Source organism: Argopecten irradians, chromosome 12, assembly GCF_041381155.1.
Source record: "Argopecten irradians isolate NY chromosome 12, Ai_NY, whole genome shotgun sequence".
Lineage (NCBI taxonomy): Eukaryota > Metazoa > Mollusca > Bivalvia > Pectinida > Pectinidae > Argopecten > Argopecten irradians.
Genome location: NC_091145.1, coordinates 33680393 through 33694355, shown reverse-complemented (window position 1 = coordinate 33694355; position 13963 = coordinate 33680393). Strand labels below are relative to the sequence as shown.

The 13963-nt window shown below is 40.5% G+C and overlaps 1 protein-coding gene across 2 annotated transcripts in view; it reads right to left on the bottom strand.

Moving 5' to 3' along the window:
- Nucleotides 1-13963, bottom strand: part of LOC138304688 (wnt inhibitory factor 1-like) — a 65180-nt gene that overhangs the window by 23117 nt on the left and 28100 nt on the right. For both annotated transcript variants that reach the window (XM_069244893.1, XM_069244894.1), the window contains exon 3: nucleotides 4586-4688. In XM_069244893.1, coding sequence (XP_069100994.1) covers nucleotides 4586-4688 — 103 coding nt within the window. The remainder of the gene's footprint in view (nucleotides 1-4585; nucleotides 4689-13963) is intronic.

Below are 13963 nucleotides of genomic sequence, written 5' to 3'. Positions count from 1 at the left end.
ATAATATCGAGACGACAAAGTATACCCAATTATATAATATCGAGACGACAAAGTATACCCAATTATATAATATCGAGACGACAAAGTATACCCAATTATACAATATTGAGACGACAAAGTATACCCAATTATACAATATTGAGACGACAAAGTATACCCAATTATACAATATTGAGACGACAAAGTATACCCCGTTATATAATATCGAGACGACGACAAAGTATACCCAATTATATAATATCGAGACGACAAAGTATACCCAGTTATATAATATCGAGACGACAAAGTATACCCAGTTATATAATATCGAGACGACAAAGTATACCCAGTTATATAATATCGAGACGACAAAGTATACCCAGTTATATAATATCGAGACGACAAAGTATACCCAATTATATAATATCGAGACGACAAAGTATACCCAATTATATAATATCGAGACGACAAAGTATACCCAATTATATAATATCGAGACGACAAAGTATACCCAATTATATAATATCGAGACGACAAAGTATACCAATTATATAATATCGAGACGACAAAGTATACCCAATTATATAATATCGAGACGACAAAGTATACCCAATTATATAATATCGAGACGACAAAGTATACCCAATTATATATAATATCGAGACGACAAAGTATACCCAATTATATAATATCGAGACGACAAAGTATACCCAATTATATAATATCGAGACGACAAAGTATACCCAATTATATAATATCGAGACGACAAAGTATACCCAATTATATATTATATATATCGAGACGACAAAGTATACCCAATTATATAATATCGAGACGACAAAGTATACCCAATTATATAATATCGAGACGACAAGTATACCCAATTATATAATATCGAGACGACAAAGTATACCCAATTATATAATATCGAGACGACAAAGTATACCCAATTATATAATATCGAGACGACAAAGTATACCCAATTATATAATATCGAGACGACAAAGTATACCCAATTATATAATATCGAGACGACAAAGTATACCCAATATATAATATCCGACAAAGTATATATATAATATCGAGACGACAAAGTATACCCAAATATATAATATCGAGACGACAAAGTATACCCAATTATATAATATCGAGACGACAAAGTATACCCAATTATATAATATCGAGACGACAAAGTATACCCAATTATATAATATCGAGACGACAAAGTATACCCAATATATAATATCGAGACGACAAAGTATACCCAATTATATAATATCGAGACGACAAAGTATACCCAATTATATAATATCGAGACGACAAAGTATACCCAATTATATAATATCGAGACGACAAAGTATACCCAATTATATAATATCGAGACGACAAAGTATACCCAATTATATAATATCGAGACGACAAAGTATACCCAATTATATAATATCGAGACGACAAAGTATACCCAATTATATAATATCGAGGCGACAAAGTATACCCAATTATATAATATCAAGACGACATAGTATACCCAAAAAATAATTTCGAGACGACAAAGTATATCCAATTATATAATGAGCATACCTAGTGTAACCAAAACATACATATAAGGAGTCGATAATACAAGGAAAACCGAAAGTTTCTTTTCACACGCGCTATACCTAGTGTAGAGTTAGGACACATAGCCGGGTTTACAGAGTAGGGGCGAGCGGATCTAACACGGGCTGAAGAATGAAGGTAGGGTTCGGATACTGGGCAAGAGTCGGGATGGAGTATGAGGACGGACACTCTACTAATGCTAGGCGAACGTCGGGATGGGGTATGAGGACGGACACTCTACTAATGCTAGGCGAACGTCGGGATGGGGTATGAGGACGGACACTCTACTAATGCTAGGCGAACGTCGGGATGGGGTATGGGGACGGACACTCTACTAATGCTAGGCGAACGTCGGGATGGGGTATGAGGAAGGACACTCTACTAATTCTAGGCGAACGTCGGGATGGGGTATGAGAGACATCATGAGCAACGTCGATGGGGGTATGGGACGGACACTCACTAATGCTAGGCGAACGTCGGATGGGGTATGAGGACGGACACTCTACTAATGCTAGGCGAACGTCGGGATGGGGTATGAGGACGGACACTCTACTAATGCTAGGCGAACGTCGGGATGGGGTATGAGGACGGACACTCTACTAATGCTAGGCGAACGTCGGGATGGGGTATGAGGACGGTCACTCTACTAATGCTAGGCGAACGTCGGGATGGGGTATGAGGACGGACACTCTACTAATGCTAGGCGAACGTCGGGATGGGGTATGAGGACGGACACTCTACTAATGCTAGGCGAACGTCGGGATGGGGTATGAGGACGGACACTCTACTAATGCTAGGCGAACGTCGGGATGGGGTATGAGGACGGACACTCTACTAATGCCAGGCGAACGTCGGGATGGGGTATGAGGACGGACACTCTACTAATGCTAGGCGAACGTCGGGATGGGGTATGAGGACGGACACTCTACTAATGCTAGGCGAACGTCGGGATGGGGTATGAGGACGGACACTCTACTAATGCTAGGCGAACGTCGGGATGGGGTATGAGGACGGACACCTCTACTAATGCTAGGCGAACGTCGGGATGGGGTATGAGGACGGACACTCTACTAATGCTAGGCGAACGTCGGGATGGGGTATGAGGACGGACACTCTACTAATGCTAGGCGAACGTCGGGATGGGGTATGAGGACGGACACTCTACTAATGCTAGGCGAACGTCGGGATGGGGTATAAGGACGGACACTCTACTAATGCTAGGCGAACGTCGGGATGGGGTATGAGGACGGACACTCTACTAATGCTAGGCGAACGTCGGGATGGGGGTATGAGGACGGACACTCTACTAATGCTAGGCGAACGTCGGGATGGGGTATGAGGACGGACACTCTACTAATGCTAGGCGAACGTCGGGATGGGGTATGAGGACGGACACTCTACTAATGCTAGGCGAACGTCGGGATGGGGTATGAGGACGGACACTCTACTAATGCTAGGCGAACGTCGGGATGGGGTATGAGGACGGACACTCTACTAATGCTAGGCGAACGTCGGGATGGAGGTATGAGGACGGACACTCTACTAATGCTAGGCGAACGTCGGGATGGGGTATGAGGACGGACACTCTACTAATGCTAGGCGAACGTCGGGATGGGGTATGAGGACGGACACTCTACTAATGCTAGGCGAACGTCGGGATGGGGTATGAGGACGGACACTCTACTAATGCTAGGCGAACGTCGGGATGGGGTATGAGGACGGACACTCTACTAATGCTAGGCGAACGTCGGGATGGGGTATGAGGACGGACACTCTACTAATGCTAGGCGAACGTCGGGATGGGGTATGAGGACGGACACTCTACTAATGCTAGGCGAACGTCGGGATGGGGTATGAGGACGGACACTCTACTAATGCTAGGCGAACGTCGGGATGGGGTATGAGGACGGACACTCTACTAATGCTAGGCGAACGTCGGGATGGGGTATGAGGACGGACACTCTACTAATGCTAGGCGAACGTCGGGATGGGGTATGAGGACGGACACTCTACTAATGCTAGGCGAACGTCGGGATGGGGTATGAGGACGGACACTCTACTAATGCTAGGCGAACGTCGGGATGGGTATGAGGACGGACACTCTACTAATGCTAGGCGAACGTCGGGATGGGGTATGAGGACGGACACTCTACTAATGCTAGGCGAACGTCGGGATGGGGTATGAGGACGGACACTCTACTAATGCTAGGCGAACGTCGGGATGGGGTATGAGGACGGACACTCTACTAATGCTAGGCGAACGTCGGGATGGAGTATGAGGACGGACACTCTACTAATGCTAGGCGAACGTCGGGATGGGGTATGAGGACGGACACTCTACTAATGCTAGGCGAACGTCGGGATGGGGTATGAGGACGGACACTCTACTAATGCTAGGCGAACGTCGGGATGGGGGTATGAGGACGGACACTCTACTAATGCTAGGCGAACGTCGGGATGGGGTATGAGGACGGACACTCTACTAATGCTAGGCGAACGTCGGGATGGGGTATGAGGACGGACACTCTACTAATGCTAGGCGAACGTCGGGATGGGGTATGAGGACGGACACTCTACTAATGCTAGGCGAACGTCGGGATGGGGTATGAGGACGGACACTCTACTAATGCTAGGCGAACGTCGGGATGGGGTATGAGGACGGACACTCTACTAATGCCAGGCGAACGTCGGGATGGAGTATGAGGACGGACACTCTACTAATGCCAGGCGAACGTCGGGATGGAGTATGAGGACGGACACTCTACTAATGCAGGCGAACGTCGGGATGGGTATGAGGACGGACACTCTACTAATGCAGGCGAACGTCGGGATGGGGTATGAGGACGGACACTCTACTAATGCTAGGCGAACGTCGGGATGGGGTATGAGGACGGACACTCTACTAATGCTAGGCGAACGTCGGGATGGGGTATGAGGACGGACACTCTACTAATGCTAGGCGAACGTCGGGATGGGGTATGAGACACTAATGCTAGATGATGAAACTCACCTTTTGGTCTGTGGGGAATCATACCGGAAACTGGAATGCTTAGAAGTGGATTGTATAATAACCGTGTGTCCAAAGACTTCAGGTCGTTGAACCAATAAGTAAACTGAAAACAAAAGACAAAGATTGATTGTTACCAGCTGAGAGACTCAGACAGTGAACTGAAGTGACAAACACATATAATGATCGCACTTAGTACGATATAATAGTTCAGACACATTATTAGTAAATTAGAACGAACATATGGAAGGTTGAAAACAATTGAAACTAAAATAGAATACATTCATTCTGTTTACAGATACTTTTGAAACCCAAACGACAACATTTAGAAAGTTTAACGAAATTTAAACACACATACAAGCAAATACCATATAATACATTAAGAAATCGACATACATATATCATGTAGTGCCAGATTGGATATATATGTATATGTGGGTAAAGACTACTAGCTTAGCTTTCTAGAGATCAGAAGAAACAAAATGTAAACCCTAAGGCTTATAGAGATTCTTTATGATTGAGGCAGGGCACTCTTATCCTTTAGGTATCTCATGCATTATGAATGACTTTTTGGACGTTGTGTTGTACAGACATAGGATTGAACATGTATTCTAATAATGGAGACAGTGTGCAAAACTACGGCTCTACTGACTGAGACAAAGAAGCATGTTGCGTCAGCTGAGTGACAGAGACCGTATTTAACACTAGGTACAAACCATCCCCAGCCGCTCCATCAGCTGAGTGACAGAGACCGTATTTAACATTATGTACACACCACACAGACCCACTCCGTCAACTGAGTGACAGAGACCATATTTAACACTATGTACGAACCACACCAACCCACTCCGTTATCTGAGTGACACAGACCATATTTAACACTATGTACGAACCACACAGACCCACTCCGTCAACTGAGTGACAGATACCGTATTTAACACTAGGTACAAATCACACCGACCCACTCCGTTAACTGAGTGACAGAGACCATATTTAGCACTATGTACGAACCACACAGACCCACTCCGTCAACTGAGTGATAGAGACCATATTTAACACTATGTACAAACCACACAGACCCACTCCGTCAGCTGAGTGACAGAGACCGTATTTAACACTATGTACAAACCACACCGACCCACTCCGTTAGCTGAGTGACAGAGACCGTATTTAACACTATGTACAAACCACACAGACCCACTCCGTCAGCTGAGTGACAGAGACCGTATTTAACACTATGTACAAACAACACCGACCCACTCCGTCAGCTGAGTGACAGAGACCGTATTTAACACTAGGTACAAACCACACCGACCCACTCCGTTAGCTGAGTGACAGAGACCGTATTTAACACTATGTACAAACCACACAGACCCACTCCGTCACCTGAGTGACAGAGACCGTATTTAACACTATGTACAAACCACACAGACCCACTCCGTCACCTGAGTGACAGAGACCGTATTTAACACTAGGTACAAACAACACCGACCCACTCCGTTAGCTGAGTGACAGAGACCGTATTTAACACTATGTACAAACCACACCGACCCACTCCGTTAGCTGAGTGACAGAGACCGTATTTAACACTATGTACAAACCACACAGACCCACTCTATCAGCTGAGTGACAGACTGTATTTAACACTTTGTACAAACCACACCCACCCGCTTCGTCAGTTGAGTAACAGATTCAGATTTTTCAGATTTTATTAATACACTCTGGGCACACCTTTGTGTGCCACAAGAGGTCAATTTATACAAAACATACATGACAGACAGGGTAATTGATAGTACAGTGTGAACATAATACACTCAAGCGTACATATCGGTGTATGAGACAGAGACCGTATTTAACACTAGGTACAAACCACACCGACCCACTCCGTCAGCTGAGTGACGGAGACCGTATTTAACACTATGTACAAACCACACCGACCCACTCCATCAGCTGAGTGACAGAGACCGTATTTAACACTATGTATAAACCACACCGACCCACTCCTTTTACAGCCTATTTTACAGATACAAAATAAATACGATTTATTTCACAGTTTCAATGCATTACATCATTTCTATAAAATACTAAAACTGTTGTTTTTTTTTCGAACGGAAGACTGTTAAGTTTTATTTTGAATTTTAATCTGGGTTTTCCTCTGTTATTAACACCTATACTGTCGTAAAATGTAACGAGACAAACACGTGTTATTTTGTCAAAACACCCCAAAAATGTTCCGGAAGTGAACCTCCAGCTTGTGTATCGGTATCTCCCTGTGATGATAGCGACATCTTGTTTGTACTATCATACAGCCGGCTTATCTGATAAAGAGTTAGTGTTTATCAGTAAGGATGGGGTTAGGGTGGGGTGTTAAAGCGCCACCCATATCTTCTACTGGTGCCTACAAAACGGAATACGAATGTCTCATCACTTCTACCGGTAACTACAAAGTAGGCTACGATTGTCTCATCAGCGTTACTGGTACCTAAAAAGTAGGCCACGAATGTCTCATCATTGTTACTGGTACCTACAAAGTAGGCTACGAATGTCTCATTATTGTTACTGGTACCTACAAAGTAGGCTACGAATGTCTCATCATTGTTACTGGTACCTACAAAGTAGGCCACGAATGTCTCATCATTGTAACTGGTACCTACAAAGTAGGTTACGGTTACGAATGCCTCACATTATTGTTACTGGTACCTACAAAGTAGGCTACGAATGTATCATTTATTGTTACTGGTACCTACAAAGTAGGCTACGAATGTCTCATTATTGTTACTGGTACATACAAAGTAGGCTACGAATGTCTCATCATTGTTACTGGTACCTAAAAAGTAGGCTACGAATGTCTCATTATTGTAACTGGTACTACAAAGTAGGTTACGAATGTCTCATCATTGTAACTGGTACCTACAAAGTAGGCCTCGAATGTCTCATCATTGTCACTGGTACTACAATGTAGGTTACGAAGGTCTCATCATTGTAACTGGTACCTACAAAGTAGGTTACGAATGTCTCATCATTGTAACTGGTACCAACAAAGTAGGCCTCGAATGTCTCATCGGTCACTGGTACCTACAAAGTAGGCTACGAATGTTTCATCATTGTTACTGGTACCTACAAAATAGGCTGAACATGTTTCATCATTGTTACTGGTACCTACAAAGTAGGCTGAACATGTTTCATCATTGTTACTGGTACCTACAAAATAGGCTGAACATGTTTCATCATTGTTACTGGTACCTATAAAGTAGGCTGAACATGTTTCACCATTGTTACTGGTACCTACAAAGTGGTACGTGGCAAAATATTGTTTAAATCCCTTTTTGTTCAATTACACAGCATGAATAATATTTATTCTGAAGTATATAAATATGTATGAAAATGTATTCAATGTTAATAAAACAGTATTATTGTCAAATTATGACTGTTTCTATGAAGTATGTATCTCGTGATTTGTTAATGGCTATGTTCCCACGCTATTTAGGAGTGATTTTAAATTTCACATGCATATTCCAATTTTAATTATTCTGTTTTGTAACTAATCTCCATATTCTCTCTTCATGATGCATGTACACAATCATATCTATAAATGTATGGACTGACTATGCAAAAGACAATTATACGAAGAAAACATTCCACACGAACAGGCGTTCTCAGGAAGGGAATTCGAGAATAAAAAGAAATAAGCGTCGTTATCAGGGCTTGGGACATTGATTGACACGGGTCACTGATTGCCAGCGCGAGAGGGGAGATACCTAAGAGGATTCTGACACGGTGTCACTCTGCCCCTGTTTACTCTCACTTGGAAGCCACCAGGCTTGGTCAGAATCCTAACACAACTTTGTTTTTCGTTTCTAAAACAAGTGAATTTCAATCCACTCTCAGTCGTCGTTACTACAGAATCAACATTCAATAGGCAGCATCCATGCCGGGGCAAAGTGGAATGCCAATCAAAGTGACAGATTCACTGTGGGGTTTTCTTATCGCTGCCATATTTGTTTCCTGCTTTAGAAAAATATTTTCTTCGTTTCTTTTATACGATAATGAGATATATGAAATTTCATAAAACGTGCAGAAGAGTACCCCAGACTTCAAAATGGCGGGTTGGCACGGCGTCCGCATAGTCCTCTTATCTCGTTTGACATCGTGTTATCTGGGCCGATAAGACTTCCCGAATCATTTAAGTGGAGGTATGCTTCAGAGAAGTGGTGTGGAATACACTGCAATGCTACGCTAGCTCCTCTCTCTGTCCTTGGGAGAAGCTTTACTACTGTGAAGAAGGTGGTATGGCCTGCAGTCCGACCACAGGTGTACAGTAATTAGGACCGGTGCCCACAACATGTGTCGTGGTGTCTACTTGACCATAATGATGTGCAACAGTAATCGATCACTAAATAAACTACACATGGATAATGTTTTGCTACAGTAAAATTTCAGACATTGTTAAAGATTCGTCCATTTCATATTGGCACAATTTTTATTGAAGTGTTGCCAATCCGGTTTCAGAGTCTAAACTATTTTGACCATAAAAGCTATTTATTGACGAATAAATGAAATATTGAGTTAAATTATGTTCATTTCGAAATAATTACTGAAAATAACTTTATCTAAGGAGATTAACGACAGCGGGTAATGTAATATTTTAAGTCACTATATCTTCATTTAAGTTAATTATAAACAACGGTTCGTAATGAGGCTGCGGTGGTCGAGTGGTCAAGATGTCTCTACATATTACCAAAAGCCCACCACCTCTGGGTCGCAAGTTCAAATCCCATGTGGGGCAGTTGTCAGGTACTGACAGCTGGTCGGTGGTTTTTTCCGGGTACTTCGGCTTTCCTCCACCAACAAACCTGACACGTCCTTTCATGACCCTGGCTGTAAATAGGACGTTAAACTAATAAAACCACCCCGCTATGAAAATTGTGAACATTGATGATGCGTATTGTTTTGATTTAAAAGAATACTTTATTAAATCATAAGAATTACATATCAAAGATTTTAAAGATTTTAAATACAGTACTTGAAACATTAACTGAAATATATTTTATATTTGAGCTGGAAAATACGATCAATCGCTGGAAAGCGTTGTAACTTTTCTGTAATTTGCATTTGTAGATTGGAGTTAATGTATAACGATAGTTGAAGTACAAATAACAAGCAATTTGGGGATTTCTGTACTACTCACTGAAATCAGAAAATTATTTTCAAATAATTGACTATAGTAAACTATGCTGATAAACATGTATCTTGAAATGTATATGTAATATAAAACTTTCACCCCAATACTAATAGACAAAAAACGCTGTTTACTGATAATATATGACCATAATATTGAAAAAAAAACCTAAGAACGTTGGGTAAAATCTTGGTTTTAAGTTTAATCAGTGCACAGACTAAGACTAGAAGCGTCAACATGATACCAGCATTTTGGCCACATCTCGTAACTCGTGTGGGATAATCATGTTTGTAATTTGGAAGAAAACTGTTATAACCCGGGACTAATGATTAATGAGTTCCTTTCCTTGACTTTAGTCTTTCTGTTTATTGTCTTGTATTTGTTTTGCTTTTTATTGTTTTTAATATACTTTTCTTCTATGCACCTCGTTTATGAAACCATTTTAAAGCCAAATCCAGTAAAATGGAATCCCTTGATTGTCCGAATCCAGATTAACTCTGACTCTATCGTTATGTAATTGTTGTTTTTGTACGTGTAGGAGTAACATCCGCCCCCACATGATCTTTATTTTGAATTAGTTAACCTTGCCATGAAGAAGGATTCCCACAGAAATGACAGGGACCAATATCACTTGACCTTCTGTAACCGTTTTTACGGTAGACGCTTCTCAGGTTCACGCACTCGCAAAGCAGCGTAATTTTCTACTTAATTAAGTCCTGCATTTTGAAATCCTTCGGATCCAGTTTTAAGAGCATGGGGATTGGAGTGTTTGCATCACTGCACAGACTAAGACTAGAAGTGTCAAACTCTATACTCTCCATAGTTTGTCTTCAGCAGATCGTCCCCGTGGCGCACGGGTTGTCTTCCCCAGATATCTCTCTCCTGTTGATTGCATATTAGCGTGAAGTCTGGCCCTATTCCATTATTCTAATATAGACGCCAATTCACAACCAATTAAATATTCGTATGGTTCTGGCAGTGTTCGATTACTTTATCCAGAGACTTATGAAAAGCTCATATCCAGACACTGCACCTTCTCGTTGGAATTAAAATGGAATCTTGTTAGTCGGGATTTTCTACCAAAAATCATAATCGGGATGTCAATTATTCAGACTAGAATCAATCGTTTAATTCACTTTGAGAATCTTTTAGACCCTTAGAAAAAAATCCAGAAATAAGGTAGAACCAAAGATAAATCTATTTAAGATATTAAAATAGCAATTATAGTAATTATGAACTAATTTCACGTTGTTAATTGACACAGCTTTACATAGGAGAGATAAACATGTGAATATCAGTTAACGAGTTTACATGTTTTAAGAGTGACTCATATATCTTCAATTTCTAATGAAGTTCGTTTTTTGCATAAAAGATGTAAGAAAAAACAGAAAGAAAGAACAGAAAACCACAAAAGTTGAATTAAGCATCGAAACTCACTAATGACCATTCTGTATTTAGAAAGAAAACATATTGAAGACAAGATTTGAGAAACACGTGTTCTAAATATAACCGTAGTTTTTACTATTCTTACATTCTTACATGTATGTTTAAGACCGTGGCTGTAAATTGACGGAATTTGAGAAGAACTGATTTTCTTTGAACATTCCCGTATTTTATCGCGATAGGTCAGAGAAGCAGAGAAGTTGTGGTGAGATATAAGTGTAAAGACATCAGGCAGAATTGAACACCTAATCACAGAAGGACGCCTGTTGTTGATGGACTTTTTATGTTCTTAAAAATGTCCATCCAGTGTCAGGATGGCCTGCTGCAGTTATGCATAGTCATATGTATAGACAGAAACTTACGAAATGGTGTATATATACAACTGAGTGTGTTTTCAGTAGGATGCCGTCATATTAAGAAGGCATGACCGTAAATTATGATAAAATTAAATTAAAAACTATGAATGTCATAAAAATTATAACTTGTGACAATCAGAATTTTAATGATGCTTAATAAAATGTATCTTTCAATGCGTCCAGTGTCAGTAACACTAGTATGAAATAAGTGTTTTATGTCGGTTTACTGTACACCGCTATACAGAACATCTGTCTATTTTAACGTCAAATATTCATTGACATCTAGGTCAGCTGTTCATAAGCCAACTAAAATACCCCCTTTTCTGTAGAACAAGACGTTGTTAATGTTTTATTGTTTAATTGACATATTAATGAAAACATTGTTACTGCCCCACTGACAAGAATACCTTGTCGGTAACCAGCATAGGAATCAATACACACAGACAGACAGGCAAACGTCTCATGCTGTGAAACATACTCCAACTTTCTTGTCGAGCCGTCTTTATCATTAGTAAGACGACATCAATACTGACTCTATGATTAAATCTCTGAGGCTTCCCCCGGGCCCTCCAATCCCCGGAACACAGTTGTCGTGTAGTATTACCTCCTCCCGTAGTTTTTGAGAGAGACATAGAATCCCTTCCCTTAGCTAAACACACGTAGTTACACCCTACCGATCAGCACAGAATTGGAATTTCATGATATCGCTGTGTTCTGGTTTGTCGGCTTTAAAGCCAAAAATTGATTTGACTGATTCGTTGAGTATGTGTAATATAAAATCGCCAGGTCCTATGTTCTTGTTAAGTTCAGAAAGTGCTCTTAATTGAAACCGAGGTCGACTTCCGGCGCGATTGTAAATGATGTTGACTTTTCGTTCCTTCATGTGAAGATTGTGTACGTGTTAAACCGGTGTCTGTTCCAAGATTGGAGTCTTTTATTGCTCAAAACTAATTATCAAATCAAGAAATTATAGAAAAGAGATGTTGATTGTTATGGGTTTTATTGACGTTGGCGTGGCTGGTCTCGCAGTATGATCCAGGTCTCGTCCAGATTTGCATGTTCTCTCAACAAGTACAGAATTGATGACGTTTATCGCTAGGTATGCTTTGTGTCAAAAGCCGATAATTTTCTATTTGGTCTGTTTTACAGACAAAGTGAAATATTCATGGTCTTGACATCACTATGTTCTGCATTCATGTCAAGTGACTTTATTAGACTTTTTCAATGCAAAGCGAGTCATTATTTCCCGTACGTATTTCCGACAGAGAACCGTTTCAAAAATAAGGCACAGTAAAACTTTAAACCAAACTGCCTATATGAAATTATATATACATATTTGGTAAATTTTATTTGTAAAAAGGCATGTAGGAAGCTTTATCACATTAATCAGTAAAATGGATCATCTAGTTTACTCATGTTCTGCAAGTCGTAAAAGTGATTTATCTGTAGAGGTGGATTTAACCAAGTTCAGATGTTGAGCACCATATGGAGAGGTGAACCATTTCTCTCTTTAAAATTAAAGTAAACATTAAAAAGTTGTCAGGCTAGTCATGTAAGCAATATGGAAAAAACTCCATGTCATGAAAATACCATCCAAAGATGGACGGTTTTGGTGACAGACAAAATCAAATATCTGTGAGTTCAGGACCACAGCATGTGTTTGTCAGAGGATAACGATTGATGATATTAATGATATATAATAAACGCCGTGTCGACAAGAGAAAAGACAAACTGACATACAAAAATATCATTTAGAACTGGTGGACAGCTGACTTACAGAAACATCATATATAACTGGTGGACAGCTGATTTACAGAAACATCATATAGAACTGGTGGACAGCTGATTTACAGAAACATCATATAGAACTGGTGGACAGCTGATTTACAGAAACATCATATAGAACTGGTGGACAGCTGATTTACAGAAACATCATATAGAACTGGTGGACAGCTGATTTACAGAAACATCATATAGAACTGGTGGACAGCTGATTTACAGAAACATCATATAGAACTGGTGGACAGCTGATTTACAGAAACATCATAAAGAACTGGTGGAGAGCTGATTAATAGAAACATCATATAGAACTGGTGGAGAGCTGACTTACAAAAACATCATATAGAACTGGTGGAGAGCTGACTTACAAAAACATCATATAGAACTGGTGAAGAGCTGATTAATAGAAACATCATATAGAACTGGTGGACAGTTGATTTACAGAAACATCATATAGAACTGGTGGACAGCTGATTTACAGAACATCATATAGAACTGGTGAAGAGCTGATTAATAGAAACATCATATAGAACTGGTGGACAGTTGATTTACAGAAACATCATATAGAACTGGTGGACAGCTGATTTACAGAAACATCATATAGAACTGGTGGACAGCTGATTT